The 23,547-nt window shown below is 49.1% G+C and overlaps 1 protein-coding gene across 1 annotated transcript; it reads left to right on the top strand.

The window, feature by feature from the left end:
- The first annotated feature begins 12,657 nt into the window (after window positions 1-12,657).
- On the top strand, window positions 12,658-13,760 carry LOC125526004 (homeobox-leucine zipper protein ROC8-like). The gene is made up of 3 exons (XM_087536150.1): window positions 12,658-12,834; window positions 12,977-13,094; window positions 13,215-13,760. The coding sequence occupies exons 1-3, from the start codon at window positions 12,725-12,727 to the stop codon at window positions 13,434-13,436; spliced, it is 450 nt and encodes a 149-aa protein (XP_087392276.1). The 5' UTR covers window positions 12,658-12,724; the 3' UTR covers window positions 13,437-13,760.
- Window positions 13,761-23,547: the final 9,787 nt, after the last annotated feature.

The following is a 23,547-nucleotide window of genomic DNA, read 5'->3' as shown; positions in this document are numbered from 1 at the left end:
GTCCAAGATTCTGCAGATTGTGTTGACCGAAAACGAATTACCATGTAGATGTTTGTCTGTGTGCTCGTGCCCATATGATCATGTTACTTGGCACATTCAAGTCACAAATTTATCGCAGGATGGATCTTTAGTTAGGCAATAAAAGCCGCCACAGTTAATGTAGGATTAGTTATCCATTATCATCGCGGTCCATGAATGCACTAAATGCCATTACGATTTTCACATGCAAAAATTATTGTTGTATAGTTGTCAGCAAAGAATGTAACCATAAAAAGCACGACTACTTTTTGTCGAGCATGTAGTATACACGGATGCATAGCTTCCATATATTTTACAAGCTTAGCAACTTTTAAACACATTAAACAGTCAAAACTAAACATGCATTTGTGTTGGTAAAGAGTATGATTGTTCTCCAAACTCATTTTATAATAAGGCCTGCTTTGATTATGCTACCTGATATTTAGTTTGTTTGATCTCAAACTCTAATGAAGTTGATATGAAGTGCTTTGCAAACTCTACTAGATAAAACTTTAGAACATATTAAATCTGACTGCTGACAGGCTTCTTGCAAAACTTCAGATTTTATTTGAATTATACTTAACACAATATAGTTTGTACAAATAGTATGGTCAAATACCATAACAAACCTGAATAAAATCATGTGTAACAACCATAACAACAAAAATAAATATAGAAACAATGTGTACTATTAAGCATCCATTGGAAATGAACACAGATAACATGTTGACATGATGCCTCATACAACCGTGCGCGCATAGGATATATGTTTTTTAGCTTTATGATATATGTTTTATTCCAGCATGTAATTTTGGAAACAACATATAAAGAACCCACTTCTGTAGTTTACATGAAGAACATTTTCACACATGTACGAATGTCAACTTGTATGTAAGCGATATGCCCAGTATACACGTGAAAGATTTTTCGTAACACCACCATAATTATAGAATATGTTGTTGCTAGAATGCATATATGCTTTTCTTGTTTACTAATCTACAACTATACCTACTTCACAACAATCCCCACAACTAGTAATTCTAAAGTTATTTACAGTGAACAAAATTTATAGAGTGCACACAATACATTAGCTTGTGAAACATTATTCACATAAATAGAATAAAAATATATGCCACCCCATATAATGCGAAGCACACAATATAACTCACATAAATCAAGTATTAACATAGACTAAGCATGGTACGTAAAATCTTACATTTGCTTTACAAGAAACAGTCATCCTGCATGAATGGAGGAGTACACAGAGAGGTGCAAAGGGAGCATAACGATCCCTTGCAAACATTTATATGCTATAATTGATTTTAGCGCGGATCTTTTAATCTGTAATCATCAAGTGGATTAGATTATTCTATATTATAAATCACACCACGATCAAAATTAATTTGCTCTAGCAATAAGTATAAACTAATAGTTTAAACTTGCTATTATAAATTTACTGGAAGTATTGACTAATTTTAAACATTTTAAAGCTTTTTGACAGTCGATTTTGTTTGTTTGTCTAGAGCATCCCGGATGTCATTTCTCCATGAAATACTCGAGCATCTTTGATTTTTTAAGTTCTTTGCTAGCTACTTTAGTTGGAATTCACTGTTCATGAGAGCAAATGAGCTCGGTCACAAAAAGCAATTTCCTAATGTATTACAAATCAACTAAGCATGAAAGGAAATATATATAAAGAGAATAACAACATATTGTTTTCTGCAAATACGCAATGCCGCGGATCATTTCATTTATAGGGGGAAAAGAAAATACAGGGTCCAACTCTTTGAGGCCCATGCTGGCGTCCCAAAGAGTGTAAGTTGAGCACCGGCGCGCGCAGCCTCCCATTACACCAAGCATGTAGCACATCGGCTCTGTGGTAATCGGCTCCCAAATTTACATGAAAAAAAAAGCAAGCGAGCCTGCTTGCAGCATGGAATGGGTCATCTCTCAAACAAATAAGCACGTCACCTTTGAGAGTGGATTTTCTACTCCCGTGCATGCATCCACCGCTTTTTTTTTCTATGTGGAATGGGACCACCTACATACATCTACATGGTATTCTCTACTCAATAAGTTACATTCAAATAAATTGTTCTAATGTATATAATGAAATAAAAGTTTGATTTACATTCTGTTTGCACAATTGTGTTTTTACTGCCGAGATCTTTAAAACAAGACTAATGTTGAATATATTTTTAGAAATTAAATTTTTAGACAACTAAATCACCATGCGTCAAACTTGTTTCATACAAATTTATTAATTCCATGTGAAATATTCAATAATGTTTATTCTATTTCGCAAAAATACTTTATTTTTTATTATGGCTCACTATGTTCCACTGGGAATCACAATTTTAGAACTTATTGAAGTAATTCAAAAGTGGTCTCGTTTTGAAGTTCTCATCATCATAAACACAAAAATGCAAACAGGTCATAAGTTATATTTTTGGTTTAAAAATGAAATAGATTTAACCTTGGAAATAAAATGAAAAAGTATGGGATGGTGGAAACACTACCGGACTCGCGGGCTATGCCTACGGCCACGGGCCGTCGGCATAGATCTGTGCCTACGGCTGCCGTCGGCATAGCCCCGTCGGCGTAGATGTCGTCAGCGTAGTCTTGTCAGACCGTCGGCATAGTATAGCCGTCGGCATAGGGGCCTATGCCGACGGCCCGACGTCAGTCGTCGGCATAGTATAGCCGTCGGCAGTGTTTTTCGTCTGACGGCAACGGACGGCGCCGTCAAAAGCGCTGATGAATCACGTAATGCCACGTCGCAGGGCTATGCCTACAGCAAAGCCGTAGGCATAGATGAATCTATGCTGACGGCAAAGCCGTCGGCATATCTCTGCCACGTGGCAGCTCCTGGGTTCTCCTGGCAGCAGGGCTATGCCTACGGCAAAGCCGTCGGCATAGATTTTCATATATGCCTACGGCTTTGCTGTAGGCATAGATGTGCCACGTGGCAAGCCCTGGTAACTCCTGGGCGTATATATGCCGACGGCTTTGCCGTAGGCATAGTTTTTTTTATTATTTTCCCTGTTTTCTCTTTTCCAATTCATTTGACAGCATTTCAAAACAGAACAATATGAAATTATGCAGAAATATGACAATTCATCATGTAAACATACTCAAGTTCATCTAAACATACTCAAGTTCACCATCATCATCTAAACATACTCAAGTTCATCACATCATCTAAAGATCATCACCGACGGAAGTTCATGAACATAAAAGTAGTGCAAGACATGAAACATGATAAAAGTAGGAATATGAAAGGCATGGCACGATGGCCACATGCACGGAATCATCAAGCAAGAGCACCTCCGCCAGAACCACCACCTCCGCCATAACCACCACCACCTCCGCCAAAACCACCACCACCACCTCCGCCAAAACCGCCATCACGACCACCACCACTCTGCCAGATCGGAGTGACTGGGGTCGACGGAGCAGGAGTCGAGCCACCGGTCCCCTACATGTTTCAGAAAAGATTCTAACGGTAAATATGATATGATAGTGTTTCATGAACGAGAACTAGTTTTCTAGTAGTTAGGCAAATGTACTAACCGGACCATCACTGCCTAGTGCCACCCATTCATCGAACGTGGGCACGTGTGGGGGTTCTCACGCAGGTGGTGGTGGGGGTCCCATTTGTGGTGGATCCGTGCGGTTAGTCCAAGACGCCAACATAGCCTGAATGTTAGTTAAACAAGCAAACTAGAAGATCAGAAGGAATGAAAGTGCAAAAATTTAGCTTGGTTTTAAGAGGGCAAAACTAACCATCATCATCTGACGGTTGTAATCATCGTTTGCCTTCACTCGTTTCAAGTACTCCCGCACCTCGAGATTCCTATGCTCGACAAACTCCTTATATGCCTACATAATTTAGGTTGTTTCTAAGTGAGCAATGCTGAAAATAAACTGAGAATGCTAGATAGAAAAAGATAAAGAGGAAGTACTTACAGCATGCTGGCGGGCTAAGGGAGTCTGTGAACGCTCCGTACTCTCTAACTGGCTTGGGTTGGTAGCCCGAAGCCGTGTGTACGAGATCGAAGGAGTGATCAAGCCGTCGAAACACGGATACCGGCCATTCTTCTTCCCCTGGATGGCCACCACCGCCGTGTCGTCGATCTGAGACTGGGCGACCTCAGCAACAGGAACATCCGGATGCAACTCCTGATAGTGATGAATGTAAGACCCCAGGTGCTCCTTGGTCTTGCCGTAGTACTGGCTCTCGCCCTCCTTGCGATGACTCCGCTCGCGGGCCAGCTTCCACGACTCCATGTCTGAGAGCGGCCTCTTCAACTTGTCCTCCTACAACGTCAAATAGAAGTCAGCCATACATAAGAACATGACGTAAAGAAGAACAAAAATGCATCATGCACATAGATATACCTTCATGGCCTTGAAGCCCAGTGGTTCCTGTTTCCTTGGCCGTGTGTCCCGTCGTCTCCACGGTTAGCCCGGGCCTTGATGCTCTTGGCAGCAAACTCTGCATCAGCGCCGAGCCACCTATCCACCAAACTCGCCCATCTGTCATGCCTTCCGTAGCACCAACGAGGAACAACCTATGCAAATTTTGGAAGCATGACATGTGAGAACGAAACATATAGTTGACTGCTTGAAATAATGAAAAGTTAGTAATAGTTACCATCATGAACTGCTCCTTGCTCAAGGTAAGTTGTAGCTTCTGCGCTTGAGTTTTGGTCATCTTTTGGTGCAGGTAGTAGTGGTAGTACTGCGAGACGGCAACCCAGCGCACCTCGTACTGCAACTGACGAGCTTTCTTCTTCGCAGCCGCAAGCAAGACCACGTCGGCTTTGGCCTTGTGCTCGTCAAGAACTCTATAGAGTTGCTGCAATCATGCATAAACCAGAAGCAAACAAGGCATGAGTTGAGTGATTCAATGATAAACTATGAACGAAACTGAAGACAAGTGATTCAGAAGAGAACTTACCCAAAATTTTGTGAGCACGGCCTTAGCGGTCGTCCCGTACTCCGCGTTGCTGCAAGCCTCGTAGTGGGCCCATCTCGTGGCCAAAACCCGCTGCTGCGGGTCCCTGTCTGGCCGCGGGCAGAATAGGCCAGGCCAAAACTCCTTCAACAGGACGGTGATAAGGCCGTTCGGTTTACGGCCCTTTTCGTGAAGGATCCAGTTTCTGTAAAAGAATCAAATGATTGCCATGTGTACAATAAGAAAATGTTGTCATGTGTTGAAAATATGATTGAGAGGCACTTACTCTGTCCCCACAGGTTCAATGAGCCACTTGTGCTCCTCGATAGAAGGTGGTGTAGGTAGTCCGGCATTACCACGCAGCCACCCCTGCGAAGAACCCGGTGGCAAGTCACCCCACAACGCGGGATCAACCTCCCCTCCACCCTCCTCGCCCTCCTCCTCACCCTCCTCCTCGGCGTCCTCCTCCTCGCCATCAGGAACATACTCCTCCTCCTCAGACTCAGAAGGTGCCTCTGTATAGGAGGGCATCGAAGAAGACCCTCCTATTTCAGACATGGCCCGGAGTTTTTTGCCCCGGTTGCCTCTCCCCCCACCTCCTCCTCCTCTAGGGGCTCTCCCCCCACCGCCTCCTCTAGGGTCTCCTCCCCCGACCCCTCCACCTCCCTGTGAGGTGTCATCCTCGCGTAGTCGGGAGGGAACCTTGTGGGCTCGTCCACTCCGAGTAAGTCCTTTAAATTTACTGAGGAAACTAGCGCCGCTGGACTTGCCCATGATTAGCAAACCTGCATTGAGAAGAGAATAAACAATTAGTAAGGATATCAATTAAACAAGCATACAGGAAAAACATTAATACCAGAAGAGAACATTAAGCATACTATTGTAATGATCATTAAAAGAACTTACATTTTCTAGAACCCATATGAATCATCACTATTGTAATCTATTTGTGGACCGGTCTCATCATCACTATCACGCATATCTTCTTCGTTGTCTGACGGAGGTGGAGGCTCTTCCTCATCGTCAATGTCTTCATTTAACTTTTCAAGCATAATTATGTCTCTTTGATTCACAACTGCCTCACCATCAATCCATGCGTCGTCGTCGTTTGGGGTCAGGTCAACATAACCCAAGTCATCATCCTCGTTGTTTCGGACCACGTCGTCATGTTCCTCTTGATAGAACACTCCCTCGTATGTCATGGGGTTTATGTTGTAGTAATCATCATCGTTCGGGTCCGGTAGCTTACCATGCGGCGACACCTTGAACACAACTTCCCAACCCTTTAGGTACTCTTTCTGGCATGGGTAAGGCAGATAATATACTTGTGTGGCCTGGGTAGCGGCGATAAAGAGATCAGCTCCGGCATAGACGGTTGATGGTTTAACTTCAACTAAACCAACAGAAGGCGTATGTCTCAGACCCTTTTTGGGGTCGAACCATCGGCATTTGAACACAGTGAGACTTAGGTGTTCGCGGCCACGTTTGAATGTAAGCTCGTATATTTTTCCTACCCTTCCATAGTAATCTACTTTATTATCTCCTTCAGTGAAGACTCCGGTATTTATGGTTTTGAGATCAGGCCGACTATTCTGGTGCTCCTCTGTATGGAAGCGATACCCATTCACATCATACTTTTCGCATGTCATGACGACAGGATCAAAACCCATGGAAACCCATCTCAATTCTTCATCCATTGATTCGGTCGGATCATTTCCCTACAAGTTTAATTGAAATTATAGGGTGCATGAGTTTAATTGAAATTATAGGGTGCATGAGTTTAATTGAAAGTGTGAAAAATTACTTTCTCGATGAACCACGCAACGAAATTTTTCCTTCCATTAGCACCCTTTCGGAGAAGAGCAAGTGCCTCCGCTTCAGAAGGAGGCATTCCCGTCCATTCTTCTTCAACGAATCGACTACAATAAGAAAAGCGGTATAAGAACTAGGCAAAGTGAACATAACGAATTGACTAAAAGAATGGTGCAAAGGTATTACCTCATCCACTCATCCTCAACTTCCTTGATGTTGTGCAAGATATAGAACATGACATCCTCCCACTCATCTCGTGGCATGAGATAAGATTTCGAGCATCCAGCCCTACTACCTTGCCCGATGAATAGAGGCAACTTGGGTTTATACTTGGGTTCTTCTGTATTGTATCGAGACACCTTATTGTGCAACATGGGAACATGGTCCGGATAGTAGGCTGTCCTAAGGTCTGCCACCTCCTCTAGGATAACTGCCTCAGCTATGGAAGCTTCAATCTTAGCTTTGTTTCCACATTTCTGTCTCAGATGCTTGTTCTGTCTCTCAGGGCCGTACTGCCAACGATTCTGCACAGGGCCCCCCAACAATACCTCATTCGGGAGGTGCAAAAGGAGATGTGTCATCGGAGTAAAGAAGCCTGGTGGGAAGATCTTCTCTAGCTTGCATATCAACTCCGGCACCTTCTTATGCATTTCTTTTATCTTCTCAGGACATACTTCTTTAGCACAAAGCGTGCGGAAGAAATGGCTTAACTCCGCAAGCACACGCCAGACACGCTCGGGAACATAGCCCCGAACCATCACCGGCATAATCCGCTCAATCCATACATGATAGTCATGACTCTTGAGCCCGGTCACTCTGCATGCACACTGGGCAAGGCATCTTTCCACTTGTACACCATCCGCAGAACAAGGCATAACCGGGAAAGTCATGCATGCAATATTGTAGCCAAACTTTCATCAAGAAATTTTTCTGCAGATGTCGGTCGTATGTCAACCTCGGGAAGTATCAAGAATGGTGCAAATCATCCACCAACGGCTGCATAAACACACTCAAATTCTTCCTCGGATATTGAGGCCCCGGAATTATAAGCGACAGGAACATGGTCTTGCGTTACATTATGGCGCCGGGAGGGAGATTCAGCGGAATAACAAATACGGGCCAACAGCTGTATGGATTAGACGACATACCATATGGATTGAACCCATCACCTGTTATAGCAATTCTGACATTCCCAGCCTCGGCTGCTTCCTCCGGGTACTCTATATCGAATGACTTCCATGCTTCACCTCCTGATGGATGTACAATTTTTTTTGGATTGTACCTTTTCCCTTCCTTGTGCCACTTCATCATTTTGGCAGGCTCCTCGGTGATGAAAAGGCACTGTAGTGTTTTTATAAAATCAAGATACCGAAGAACCTTCATAGGGATTTTTAGCTGCTGCTTCTGACCATGCTTATTGACCACCTCAATATACCGAGAGGAACCGCACTTCCTACAGTACTTGTCATCCGCATACTCATGCCTAAACAAAAGGCAATTCTTTGGACAAATATGTATTTTCTCATAGTCCATCAAGAGCGCCTTCATGATTTTCTTCGTACCGTACATGGTTTTCGGCAGTTCATGGCCCTTAGGCAGGCTGTTAGCCCATACTCCCAGAAATGCTTCGAAGCAACCTCGGCTACAGCCGTACTCAGCCTTGACTGCCATCAGTTGCGAGATGGCATCCAGCACAGACAGCTTGGCACCCTCATAGAGAGGTTTCTTTGACGAGGCCAAGATTTCCAGGAAGGCCTTTGCGGTTTCCTCCGGCTCCTCCGGTTCATTCGCTGAATGTGACAGAGGTGTCGGCTGTGCAGCAAAGACATCATCTAGCATGTCTCTAACCCCATCGTCCTCATAACCAGCGACGCGTTGTCGTATCACATCCTCTCTACCACGGTCCCGCTGGGCAAAGTTTATCGGCATATTAAAGTTGGGCATAAATCCATGCGTGCGAAGGTGCTTAGTCATCTCACTCTTATCTCTGCGGATACACCTCTTACATCTGGCACACGGGCATTCTGGCACCATCCTCATTTGACTACGGAATATCTCTTTCAAAAACACATCAATTTTCTCGACCCACTCTGTTGTTACTTGATTCCGACGGAAAAACCCACTATACATCCATTGATTATCTGCCATCTCTGCTTTATTGGAAGCCACACAACAAAATTAAGGATTCATTTAAATTACTCACATCAATATTTTATTTTTTACAAGGTTGACGAGAAACGACATTTAATCCACCTACATCTCTAATAGGTAAAGATGGGTCCTAATCCCACCCGAGAATGTGTAGATTGAGTACGTTGTCCATGCTCTACCCCATTCCGAGACAAAATTTCGGCAGCACCTCCCCGCTGTTCTCCAAATACACGTCTCGGCAAAATGCCGAGAGAATGTGCATCCGGAGAACAACAGGGAGGCGCCGCCAAAATCCTGTCTCGGAACGGGGTAGAGCATGAACAACGTACCCAATCTACACATCCTCGGGCTGTCCGTGGAAAGCGCTGGACAATCCGAAAGAGCTGCGGTAATAAATATGCAATTGAATGGATATTTATCGATGCAACCCTTTCGGACGGGAGACCTAGGTTACGCGACTTGATGTGAAAATTTAATCTAGTGACATCGAAAAAAAGTGGACGAGGTCATGGAATTGTTGCTCACCCTCCGATGTAGAGGATGTAGTCGATCAAAGGAGGGACGATCCTGGACCAACACCTCCAATGTCGACGGTCACTCCACGAAGATGGGAACACCCCAAATCCTATTAATTCCATCAAGTGAAAAAAATTAGGTCTTCACCTCACATTAACCATTTGGCACAACATTATGAATCGACATGAAACAACATGTCAAATTGCAAAAAAAATCTTTATTAAGTATTTTAGAAACCAAACGTCGGTGGCGGCGGCGAGCAGTTCGGGTGTGCTCGGGATCGGGGGCAGCTAGCTAGGGGAGAGAACGAGTGGACAGGGTGGTGAGCGAGGGGATAAGGCACTCTATGCCGACGGCTGACGTCGGCATAGATGCCACGTCAGCGATCCGCGTGAAGCACCCCCACTGGCCGCAGCTATGCCGACGGCTTAGCCGTAGGCATAGCTGTATTTTTTATTTTTTAATGTTTTTAATAGTTTATATTTTTTCTTCTTTATGTTTTTTTATTTCATATAATTTTTTTGATGTTTTTTATAGTTATATTTTTCCTTTTCCATGTTTTTTATGTATTATTATTTCATATGGATTTTGAATGTTTTTTTAACGCCGCCGGGAGGGGGTCGTCGACGGGGGGGGGGGGGGGGGGACCGGAGGCGCGTGCCGCCTCTTCGGACATGCCACCACACCACCCCGCATGTATGAGGGCCCGGTGCGATGCTCCGGTGGCATTGCTACCCCCCAGGGCCCCCGTCCCGCCTAACCCTGTAGCGTTTGACCACGGGATCTAGCCCTTTGACTTTGCACGGACGGGATTTGACCAGTGGACCTCTCCACCCGGTTGTGTTAGGTCAGCCCATAGGAACACTTTGGAGCAACATCCGGGCCAGACCCACAGCAAGATCCCCTCCGTGTAGACCCGACGCGTCTGTTTCCCCCCTCCAGGTGCCGGCGGTGGCGCCATCCGTGAGGGGGGCCAAACCCCGGAGACGCGTGCCGCCTCTTCGTACATGCCACCACACCACCCCGCATGTATGAGGGCCGGTGCGATGCTCCGGTGGCATTGTACCCCCAGGGCCCAGTCCCGCCTAACCCTGTAGCGTTTGACCACGGGATCTAGCCCTTTGACTTTGCACGGACGGGCTTTGACCAGCGGACCTCCCTGCCCGGTTGTGTTAGGTCAGCCCATAGGAACACTTTGGAGCAACAACCGGGCCAGACCCACAGCAAGATCCCCTCCGTGTAGACCCGACGCGTCCGTTTCCCCCCTCCAAGTGCCGGCGGCGGCGCCGTCCGTGAGGGGGGGCACACCCCGGACATGCGTGCCGGGCGTTTGCAACCACCACAACACTTCCAAACTTGTGAGAGGCCGCCTACGCAAGATTTGGCGGCATGCTAGCCCCCGGAGGCCACCGGCCACAGCCGTAGACGTGCGAAGGGCAATCCACGTAGAGGGAATTTTTCGGATACTTCTCCATCACCAAAAATTATGAAAAAAATATTATCGTTCCTATAGCACATGTGCCCACGTCGTGCAAAAAAACTCATGATTTTATCGCGCTCCGAGTATTTAATAATATTCACGCAGAATGGCTACTACCGTGTCATCGCCGTCCGTTAGGGGGGGCCACGCCCCGGAGACGCGTTCCGCCTCTTCGGACATGCCACCACACCACCCCGCATGTATGAGGGCCCGGTGCGACGCTCCGGTGGCATTGCTACCCCAGGGCCCCCGTCCCGCCTAACCCTTTAGCGTTTGACCAAGGGATCTAGCCCTTTGACTTTGCACGGACGGGATTTGACCAGTGGACCTCTCCACCCGGTTGTGTTAGTTCAGCCCATAGGAACACTTTGGAGCAACATCCGGGCCAGACCCACAGCAAGATCCCCTCCGTGTAGACCCGACGCGTCCGTTTCCCAACTCCAAGTGCCGGCGGTGGCGCCGTCCGTGAGGGGGGCCAAACCCCGGAGATGCGTGCCGCCTCTTCGGACATGCCACCACACCACCCCGCATGTATGAGGGCCCGGTGCGACGCTCCGGTGGCATTGCTACCCCCCCCCCCAGGGCCCCTGTCCTGCCTAACCCTAGAGCGGTTGACCACGAGATCTTGCCCTTTGACTTTCCACGGATAGGCTTTGAACAGTGGACCTCTCCACCCGGTTGTGTTAGGTCAGCTCAGAGGGACACCTGGGAGCAACATCCGAGCCAAACCGACAGCTACATCCCCTCCGTGTAGACCCGATGCGTCCATTTTCCCCCTCCAGGTGCTGGCGCCGGCAGCCGTCGGCTTAGCACGTGGACGGTGCGCCGCGGATCGGTGACGTAGCATGACGATATATGCCGATGGCCGCCTGTTCAGGCCGCCGGCATAGATTTGACGACGTTAGCCGCTGGTCACGGGCGGGGTCGCCGGGCCCACGGTTATGCCGACGGCCTGGGTATGCCGACGGTTGCTGTCGCCATGTTCGCAGCTGGGCCGACGACATATGTATGCCGACGGGTGCCGTCGGCTTAGCTCGTGGTAGCCCGACGGCCAAGATATGCCGACGGCCAAGACGTGGCTGTCGGCATAGCGCAAAGTAGGCCGACGGCAGCCGTCGGCATTGATTTGGCCGTCGGGGTAGGGCCAGTTTCCGGTAGTGAAAATAGCTGGTACAATGTGCTTGCATGCTGTCAGAAAAATATCTAAGAAAGTACAAGCTCAATCAATGCGTCTGGCATCTAATCTCTAAGCAAAATCAAGGGCTCTCTCATGCACGGGACCTCCCGTGCATGGGAGAATTGCTTTTCTCCGTCACCTTCAGAATAGGACTGCGTGATATTTTCCAGGAAGTACTCTAGCTACTCTCTAAAGTTTTGCAGCTCTCAAATAATGGTAATTCTGGCAAAAGATTAATTAGTAGGTAAAAAAGACGGAATTAAGTCATTCTAATATATGTGCACTCACCAAAAGAGAGGAGGAGATGCAAACGCAACACAAGAAGCGGGGGCTCTCGAGCAAGATGGACGAAAGAAGCCAAGGAGCGGGGCTTCTCGAGCAAGATGGACGAAAGAAGCCAAGGAGCGGGGGTGGTTAGTAGATGGAGCCAAAGAAGGAAACGACGATACCATGGGTTGGCAGTGAGCAGCACAATGTTGGCGTTACCAAGGCTTCTGTATAAATAGGAGGGCACCGGCCGGGAGGGATCACACATCAGAGCAAAAAGCCATCGCTCCCCTTCCATCCTCTCCTTCTATAGCCAGCCTCCGAGAGAGAGCGAGCGAGAGCCATGGACTTCGGCGACCACCAGCAGGGGGCCTCCGACAGCCAGCAGCAGCTGCAGGAGCGCCGGAAGCGCCAACGCCGCCACACACCGGAGCAGGTCCAGAAGTTGGAGGAGTAGGTTCTAATCTCTTAATATCTTATTTTTTGTCCATTTCCCGTGATTTGATGTTCTATGCATCTTCATACTACTGCGTACTAGACACTATAGTGATTGGCAGAAACTAATCAATTATGTATGTGTGGTGTGCGCGCTCAGGTCGTACAAGAAGTCCGATCACCCCAGTGAGATCGAGTGCGCTCAGCTTGGACGCGAGCTTGGTCTGGAGACCAAGCAGGTCAGATCCTGGTTCCAGAACCACCGCACACAGATCAGGGTATGGGTTATGCACTGGATCTCTGATTTGCTCCATAGTTTTCCATTTTTCCATATTTTCGATCGTGTCCTCGATCGGTGATGCAATTAACGGGCTGGAATCTGTATGATGGCATGGCAGATTGAGCACGAGCGGCTGGAGAATCGCTTCCTCCGCTGGGAGAACATGAGTCTCCGGTCCGAGATCATGGCCGTGCGGGAGGCGCTCAAGAACTCCGCTACCTGCCCCAACTGCGTCGGCGTCGCCAAGGACTGCATCGACCAGCAGGAGCTCAATCGGGAGAACGCTCGCCTCAATGCGGGGCTCCTCCACTGCACCACATCTTTCCAAGAGGAGCCCTAGCTTTACTTTTTGCATGTCGATGTTCCTCCGCCATGCTTTCGGCGAGGAAATTGTATGACCAAACATGCATAAGTTAATAAACTAGTACAAGGTTTGGAATAAGAGACATGATTTGGTCCTGATTAATCCTTAGTTGTCAGATCTCTCCATCGAGTCGTGGGCAATTTGTTGTGCCTTTGTGTTGTAAGTGAGGACTGTGCCTACACAAACTGCCGGGGAAGTCTTGTACTCTAGTTCGTACTCATTTATTAATTGGAGCCACCATAGAACCTCCAACATTACTCCTGGGAGAAGTCAGAACAAAGGAGATCTACCTACTCAATTCGATGTATGAGATTATATTTCATGAAAAGCCGGTTCTGCTACTTCGGTAAGAAACATGGTTTCCTTCGATAATACTAGTAGTAGATCCCGTCGTTCCTTTTGCTGTGTGTGTGTTGTGACTACTGTCCCGCTCCTCGGCCGGCAGGACGCGGCGGCTTGGTTCTCTCCGGCAGCAGCGTCAACCCTATTAGATGCGAGACCGTGAGAATCTCATCACCGCGACACCACAGCTGAGAAAGTGGAGAGAGATCTAAGTATCTAACACGCCAAATCCAAGGAACAGGTTATTTGTCTAAGAGACTAAGATTGATGGGTTTCCTAAATTGATCGCAGCTTTCTGCGGCCTTCTCATCAAATAAAAACATTTTTGTAATCCGAACGTCCCTGATGAAGGCATATTGATCCTACACTGCATAGTACTGCCACACAAGACACAACTCAAAAAACTCCTAGATATGTATATGTTTGCAAACGCTACTCGCCTCTCGTTGAATCTTCACAAAACTACCTTCCTAGGTACCCATCCACGCGTCCACCCCTCCATCCCGGCCCTATCTAGGCGGATGTGTAGAAGGACAAGTTATGGGCTGTGCAATCTCGATATATTGATCGGTGCACCAGGCACGTGTATATAAGTACAGAGGTGGGCCACAACCTCAACTACACAAGGAAACAAGAGGTGGACCCTACACACAAATATACATGTACACAATATACTCAACACCCCCCCCCCCCCCGGCAGTCGAAGCGGCGCCAGTGACGCAAAGACTGGAACGGAACTCCTCGAAGGTAGAAGTCGGCAGTCCCTTCGTCATCACATCGGCGAACTGTTGTGCAGTCGGCACATGGAGAACCCGTATACGGCCAAGAGCCACCTGCTCGCGCACAAAGTGGATGTCCAGCTCGATGTGTTTAGTCCGGCGATGATGAACGGGGTTGGCGGAGAGGTACACCGCAGAAACGTTGTCGCAGTAGACAACCGTAGCCTGGGAGACGTCGTGATGCAGCTCCTGAAGTAACTGTCGTAGCCAGGTGCACTCGGAAACAGCGTTGGCCACAGCTCGGTACTCAGCCTCCGCGCTGGAGCGCGAAACCGTGGGTTGTCGCTTGGACGACCACGAGACGAGTGAAGGACCGAGGTAGACGCAGTAGCCAGAGGTGGACCGACGAGTATCAGGGCAGCCAGCCCAGTCTGCATCGGAGTAGGCCACCATCTCCAGAGAAGTAGACGCCGTGAGTGTCAACCCGAGGGTCATTGTGCCGCGGATGTAACGAAGGATCCGCTTCACGAGAGTCCAATGGGAGTCACGGGGAGCGTGCATGTGAAGATACACCTGCTGAACAGCATACTGAAGATCCGGTCTGGTGAGAGTCAAGTACTGAAGCGCGCCGACGATAGACCGGTAGAAAGAAGCATCCGACGCAGGCGAGCCCTCAAGAGCAGAAACCTTGGCCTTCGTGTCAACGGGAGTAGCAGCAGGGTGACAGTTGAGCATGCCAGCACGCTCAAGAAGCTCATGTGCATACTTCTGCTGATGAAGAATGAAACCATCCGGACGCCGAACGACCTCAATGCCAAGGAAATAATGTAGAGCACTCAAGTCCTTAATGGCAAACTCGTCACGCAGCCGGAGAGTAATCTGCTGAAGAAGAGCTGCGGAGGAGGCTGTCAGGATGATGTCATCGACGAAGAGAAGCAAGTATGCAGTCGTGTCACCGTGGCGATAGACAAACAGTGAGGCGTCCGAGCGAGTAACGCTGAAGCCCAGTGTCTGAAGAAACCCGGCGATCCGCTGGTACCAAGCGCGGGGTGCTTGCTTGAGCCCGTAAAGAGAGCGGGACAACAAACACACATGGCCAGGAAGTGAAGCGTCGACGAAACCGGTGGGTTGCTCACAATACACCTGCTCCTCAATATGGCCGTGGAGAAAGGCGTTGGAGACATCCATCTGGTGAACGGGCCAGCCGCGGGAGACGGCGAGCTGGAGGAAAGTGCGGATCATGCCCGGTTTGACAACCGGGGCAAACGTCTCAGTGAAGTCCACTCCAACGCGCTGGCGGAAACCACGGACCACCCAGTGAGCCTTGTAGCGCTCGAGAGTACCATACGAGCGAGTCTTATGGCGAAAGACCCACTTGCCGGTGATGACGTTGGCGCGAGGAGGCCGGGGAACCAGTGTCCAGGTGTGGTTCCGTTGAAGAGCATCGAACTCTTCCTGCATCGCCGCAAGCCAGTGAGGATCACGGAGGGCGGCGCGAGCGGACGCGGGAAGAGGTGACGGTGTCGTGGTGGAGGCTGCGAGGACATGCTCGTCGCTCGAGTACTGGGCCAGGCGGTGCCGGCGAAGCCACCGGCGAGGCGGCCGGTGTCGGAGCCAGCGAGGAGGCCGGCGAGGTGGCCGGCATCGGGGCCGGCGAGGAAGCCGGCGTGGTGGCCGGCGTCGGAACCGGCGAGGGGCCGGCGTCAGGACCGGCGAAGAAGTGGCCGAGCCAGTGGCGCCCGACCCCGCGGCGCCCGAGTCGGGGCCGGCGGGTGAAGGAGAGGCGCCATCTGCGCTGGCAGGGTCGGCCGAGTCGGCCGAGGGAGTGGGCGCCGGCATGGTGGCGCGAGGACCGCCAAAGCCCGGAGGCGGTCCACGAGCCGAACGAGACCGTCCACCTGACGAAGTCGTCGAAGATCCGCCGGTGGGCGGCGGTGACGAGGCGACAAGAGGTACCTGCTGCTGAAACGGAAACACCATCTCATCAAAGTAAACGTGTCGGGAGGTGAAAACACGATGGGAGACGGGATCATAGCAGCGGTAGCCCTTAGTGTTAGGTGGGTAGCCGAGAAAGATGCAGGCGACGGAGCGGGGTGCAAGCTTATGAGGCGCAGTAGCGGCGATGCTAGGGTAGCAGAGGCAGCCGAAGATGCGAAGCCCATCATAAGAGGGGGGGTGCACCGAAGAGAAGATGATGAGGTGTAAAGTTCCCGCGAGTACGACATGGACGGATGTTGATGAGAAGGGAAGCGGTGGCGAGAGCGTCAGGCCAAAAGTGCGGAGGCACATTGGCATGAAAGAGAAGAGTCCTAACGCAGTCATTGAGAGTGCGAAGGATGCGCTCAGCGCGACCGTTCTGCTGCGAGGTGTACGGGCAAGTGAGACGGAAAATCATGCCATGTGTGGTAAGAAGATTACGAACAGCGAGGTTGTCAAACTCCTTCCCGTTGTCTGTCTGCAACGCGAGAATGGGACGACCAAACTGCGTAAGGACGTAGGAGTAGAACGCGGCGAGAGTGGATATAACATCCGACTTGTGGCGCAACGGGAAGGTCCACACATAATGCGAAAAATCATCAAGTATGACAAGATAATAAAGAAAGCCCGTATTACTAGTAACAGGAGAGGTCCAAACATCACTATGAATTAACTCAAACGGGTACGATGCAACAAAAGAAGAAGCCCTGAACAGAAGACGAGCATGTTTGCCGAGGCGACATGCATGACACGAGTGATCCTCGTTCTTATTACACGTGAAAGAAAAACTCCGAAGTATGTGGCGAAGGGTGGCAGGATTAGGATGACCCAAGCGAGCATGCCAAAGATCCACTCCGATGGCGAGGGCGACAGGGGCGGCGGAAGTGGTGGAGGTGGCGGAGTGAACCGGGTAGAGCTCGTCGGGGCTGTCGCATCGGTGGAGCACCATCCGCGTGCGAGCGTCCTTAACAGAAAAACCACATGCATCAAATTCAACGGTAACCGGATTTTCACATGTAAGAGAACGAACAGAAACGAGATTTTTGATAATTTCAGGGGAAACTAGGACATTAGACATGGATATTGGAGTGGAGTTAGACGGAAAATATGCGTGACCTATATGGGTGATAGGGAGAGAGGAGCCGTCACCGACGGTGATGCGGTTGGAAGTATGGACATGATAGGAGGTGTGGAGAGTACCGGGATAGGCCGCCATGTGGGCGGTGGCTCCGGTGTCCATGTACCAGTCGCCACCGCCGGTGTAGCTGGATGGGGAGGGAATGGTGTGAAGAGCCGCCAGAAGTGTCGGGTCCCACGGCGCCGGCGGGAGATGTGGCGCGGCCGTCAGGGGAAGCAGCGGCTGCGACCCACCTGGCTGCGTCTGCTAGCCGTAGGGCGCCGCGTAGGGCGGCGACGCGGCGTAGAACGCCTGATGTGGCTGTGGCCGGGCGCCGAGAAGTCCCGGGGCGGGGGCCCGAGGAACCGGCATGGAGTAGGCGTGCACAACGCCGGTCCATGGGTTCTGGCCGGCGTACCACGGGGCCGACTGATAAGCCTGCTGCGGTGGGCGGGGTGCTCCTCCCTGAGCGCCTGCGCCCCCCTGCTTGCGGCCACCACGACGGCCGCCGCGACGACCCCCCCCCCCCCCCATTGGCCGCCGGCTGGGGCGGCGGGAATGGGGCGGCCGGGGCGGGCGGGAAACCTGGCGGGAAGGCAGGCGCCGCCGGCTGTGGCGGCGTCGGGCGCGGCGGTGGCGGGGCAGAACCCCCGCGGGTGCCGGCGACGAGGGCGGTGTGGGTCGCGCGAGTCCGCGCCACCCGCATCCGGCGCTCCTCCAACTTGAGGTACACGACCACCTTGGCGAAGGTGGGCTCCGGGATGAGGGTGAGGTTGGAGGCGGCGTTCCCGAAGTCCTCGTTGAGGCCGCCGGAGAGGGTGCTGATGAGGAGCTCGTCGCCGATCTTTTCCCCGAGATCACGGAGCTCATCGGCGAGCTTCTTGATGCACATGCAAAAATCATCGATGGATGAGTCAAGTTGCTGGCACCCGTAAAACTCACCGTAGAGCAGGACCTTGCGCTGCAGCCGGTTGTCGGTAAAGAGGCCGTTGAGCTTGGTCCAGACCGCATGGGCGTCATCCTCGTCGTCCACCACGGTGTGGAAGAGGTCGCTGGAGATTGTGAGGTAGAACCAGCGGATGATGGTGGCGTCGAGGATCATCCACTCCTCGTCGTTGATCATGAGCGCCGAGTCCCCGGTGCCGTCCACGTGGCCGTGCAGGAGGTACTCACGGAACACAAGCAAAAATACCGCTTCCAGGCGGAGTAGGACGCGGTTGTGTGATCAAGCTTGACCGGAACACGCTCATGGATGTTGAGGTCGCGGACGAGAGTGACATCGGGACCGGCGAACGGGTTGGAGACGGTGGACGAGGAGGAGCTCATGGCAAGGGTTAGGGTTTGGGATCCGCGGGGCGGGTTGCGGCGCGGGCTGGGGGTGCGGCGGCGCAGGTGGCAGGTGGGGTGGGGCGGGTGCGGCGCGGGTGGGAGGGCGCGGGTGGAAGCGAGAGAAGCGGCGGCGACCTCGGGAAGAGGCGGCGGCAGCGGCGTGGGAGGTGGTGGGAAGAGGCGGCGGCGACCAGCAGCGGCGACGGCGACTGGGAGGGAGGTGTAGGCGGCGGCGGCGCGTAGGGGCGCGGCGGCGGCGGCGGCTTTAGAGTTTAGGATCGTGCTGCGATAGATACCATGTAAAAGGACAAGTTATGGGCTATGCAATCTCGATATATTGATCGATGCACCAGGCACGTATATATAAGTACATAGGTGGGCCACAACCTTAATTATACAAGGAAACAGGAGGTGGACCCTACACACAAATATACACGTACACAATATACTCAACAGGATGCACGCCGTTTCCCCACCAAGCTCTCCTGCAAACCGGGACTAATGATGCCCGCGCTCTACCCGTTGGAATCGGGACTAATGGTCACATTAGTACCGGGCTGTAATCGAACCGGGACTAATGAGGCGAACGTAAAGTCGTTTTTCTACTAGTGTCCAACTTTTTTTTTGGAAGAACTTGGTGCAATTCTTCAAGCCTTTTTTTTACGGGAGAGGAAACATATACGGAGACTCATTGTCTTATTGCTTCAAAAAATGTTTGCAGACCAAAAAATATGGTGGTCCAGGTTTGAAGAACTTTGCTTACTGAATAATTATGTACTAAAGAAGTTTGCTCTAGATTAGTACCATACTGGCTATACACATGCTATTGCTCACAAACATAACCATTCGTTCCTCTGGAAAATTATAAACTCACAACCCCCACCCTTCAAAAATTCTCAATCGTCCTCACGAGTAATGGCCTCACCACTTTCTTTTGGACTGATACCTGGATCTCCTTCCAACCTCTAGCCGCTCTCTACCCACACTCTTTTCCCTTCTCAATTAAAATTAGCATCCTAGTGTCGCAGGTCTTGCAGGAGGGTTCATACTCCCTGGTTTTATATTGGGCGATGCCCGAGCTAGCAGATGGTCGAGAACAGAGTTGTTAGGTACGATCGTTAGTTCTGGGTACATATGTTTGGTTCGCTAGTCCGCTGTTGTGTCTGGGTGTGCCGGGCACGCCCATGCGATGGTGGTGGAGTCCGACATTCATGGATCCCACTCGGCTACCCCGCTCATACGGTATGGATGGTTGATTTGCTTGTCTGGCGTTGTGTTCGGGTGTGCCGGATAGTCCAATGCGATGGTGGTGGGGTCCGACGTGCGCGTGCTTGTATCCCACCCATTTAACGGTTATCCCGCCCAGAGGCTGCCTAGCAATGGGCTTTGTGTGGCGGGTACACACTGTTGATTTGCTGGTGGGCTGTTGCGTTTGCTTGCGCCAATGCGCCAGCCCACATACTAGGTGTGTTGCATCCCGTCGTCTGTCATAATACATACGTCTTGCCGACTCTGGGAAATGTTGGTGGTGTTGGTTCCTGCTCCATGTTATATCATGATTGGTCACTAAAAGGCCCGACTCAGAGATGTTGGAGGTGGGCTCCTGGACGTTCGAAGGGCTGCCCTTCTCAAAAGATACAAGAATATTGTTATCTATGTCTTCATTGTGTGAGCCAGTGTGTCAATGCACATGCTAGGTGTGTTGCGTCCCATCGCCTGCCATATAGCAAATACATGTAGGCGCATTGGCCGCCAGACTACTGCTGGTTTGACCCATTGAACGGTGGCATGCATCGCTTCGGGCGCCAGCCATGCCGTGTCCCAAAGTCCACAACCTTAGATCTAGGCACAAGTTTCAACCGGTGCGTGGGACGTTGAATCGCAATTATCGTGTTTTCATTTTGCGCAGGGTTTGGAATTTCGTGAAGTGTTATGTACCAACTTCTATGTCCATAGTTCGAAAAGTGTAATTCAAGGTTATTTGTCACAAAAAATATGGCATCAGTAAATACATATTCTGAAGCTTCTAATGGTGTGGTCGTTATGGTTTATAGACCATATCGCTTGTTTGTATGATCATTGCTATATTTGATAGACTCGATGGCACTTGTGGATAAAGCTGCCAATAGGAACCCAGTTGAAAAATTATCGATAATTGAGCAGCGAAAGTTTTGCATCATAAGACATCATGGTGAGCATAGCAGTGGGATGCCGCTCCATCTGACAAACCAAAGGTATGAGATCTTGTATCGATGGGCGTGTACTACCCAGAGGCAGCCGAGGTAAGTGAATGGCATAGTTCCAGTGGTGCAACCAAAAATGCTAGCCATCATTGGTGCAAATCGAACCATTGTAGCTGATTGGAATGAGGGTGGACTTGTGGAAGTTGATCTTCAAACCAATGGAAATAACATAGTCAGACAAGATTGTTTTGATCGAAGCAGCTTGAACTCGACATGCCGACATCGTAGTAATTGTATCGTCGGCAAATTGGATCATGAGATAATCTGCTAAATTTTGGCATGGAAAGGGTAAACTGACTCTCTCTTAACGAAACACATCATTTACTACTGCTTGAAGTAAATCTACCGCCAGAACAAAACTCAAGGGTGATAGCGTGTCTCCTTGAGTTACCCCACGTTTGCAATGGAATTGGTGTCCAGATATCCCATTTAATAGTACCAAAGATTTCCCCGAGGAAAAAATGCACTTAATCCACCCAAGCGCCTTGTCATTGAACCCCTTGCTTTTCATAATCTTGATCATTGCTTCATGTTTGATCGTATTGAAATCTTTTGGAAAATCATGGTAAGAAGGACAATTTCTTTCCTGGAGGCATTGGAAAATGTATTCAAGCGCCCATGCTAAGCAGTCTTGAATCGACCGACCTTTAAGAAAATTGTATTGATTATGGTGATTGATTTTCAAGATCAAGGACTATAGACGATTATCAAACAATTTAGTCATAACCTTTAGGCAATAATTCGAGAGTGCTGAAGCCATTTATCGGGGATTAGAGTGATAAAACCATTGTTAATGTTTCAACGTTTAATTTTCCTTCAAAGAATTGAGAACACATAGCATATAAATCTTCGTTGATAATGGGCCAATAGGTCTTATAAAAACCACTACTAAATCCTTCTAGGCCAGGATCTTGATCAACTGGCATTTCTTTCATTACTTCGTCAATTTCCTCTCAAATAAAACGAGTAGTGAGCTGATCAAGGCCTTCAACCTTTTTAATAATGTTATAAATATTAAATTTCATCTCGTGTGGGGAGGATGTGCGAAACCTTTCTTTGAAGGATTGAAACATGATTGATTCTTTACCATCATGATCTTCAATGTAAAAGCCATCTAAAGTTGTAAGTGATGGAATAGTATTTCTTTTGTATCGTTCAAATGCCATGGCTTTGAAAAGTTTCAAGCTCTCATCTCCAAATTGAATCTAATAATGCAATGGTTTTTTCTAATACTATTTGTCATAGCATAAAAGGCGACACAATTGTTTCTTCAGAATAGTTCCGAAGTTGGCTCCAGGGATGGTTAAAGCTCTATTTTTGCAAACTATCAATTCTAGCAAGAGCCTTATTTGAGGTTTCAATTGCACTAGAGCGTTTGGAAATGTTCTTGCTCCAGTTTTTAAGTTAATAATGCAACTTCTTGAACTTTCTACAAAGAATAGTGGCACTGTTGTCTCTTACCAGTTTCGCCTAGCAGATTGAACCATTGCCAAGAAACCCAGGTGTTGTATCCAGTAGGAACCAAATCGGAAGAGCTTGCTACAGGGAATGCTGGTCTCAATGCTAACAACACAAGGTATCATGTCAGACACACACTTTCGCAGGGGTTTAATTGGTTCAATGGTTGGTAATGAGAAACCAATCAAGTTGTTCCAGCAAAGCATCAGTCTGCATATTTCTCCACGTGCTGGCTCTACCTTTGATGGGTAATTAAATTGAGCTTTGTGTGCTGATAAAGTAATTGAAAGTTATCACATCGGAATAATTCTCCCAGGTTTGTTGCGGTTGTCTTGGATGTGAGTGAAACAGTAATCCCCTGTTGGAAGCCATTCTTAATCATGGGAGATGTTTAATCTGAAAAGCCAGTTGATATAATTCACACTTTGTTCTCCTTGACAAGGCCCATAAATGTTAAGTAGTGTCCAAGATTGTGCAGAATGTGTTGACTGAAAACGAAATACCATGTAGATGTTTGTCTCTATGCTCGTGCACATATGCTCATCTTACTTGGCAGATTCAACTCATTAATTTATCTCAGGATGGATCTTCGGTTACAGAATAGAAACCGTCATAGTTAATGTAGAATTCTTATCCGTTATCATTGCAATCCACGAAGGATGCACTAAATGGCATTACGGTTTTCACATGTAACAATTATTGTCGTGTAGTTGTCAACAAAGAATATAACCATAAAAGAGCATGACTATTTTGTGTCGGGCATGGATGCGTAGCTTCCATATATTTTACAAGCTTAGTAACTTTTGAACACATTATAGAATCAAAATTAAACATGCATTTGTGCTGGTAAAGTGTATGATTGTCCTCGAAACACAATTTATAATAAGGCATTGCTTGGATTT

Source organism: Triticum urartu, chromosome 7A (genome assembly GCF_056163025.1).
Source record: "Triticum urartu cultivar PI428250 chromosome 7A, HENAU_Tu73, whole genome shotgun sequence".
NCBI lineage: Eukaryota > Viridiplantae > Streptophyta > Magnoliopsida > Poales > Poaceae > Triticum > Triticum urartu.
The sequence above is the reverse complement of the archived record's forward strand: the minus strand, read 5'-3'. Positions and strand labels throughout refer to the sequence as shown.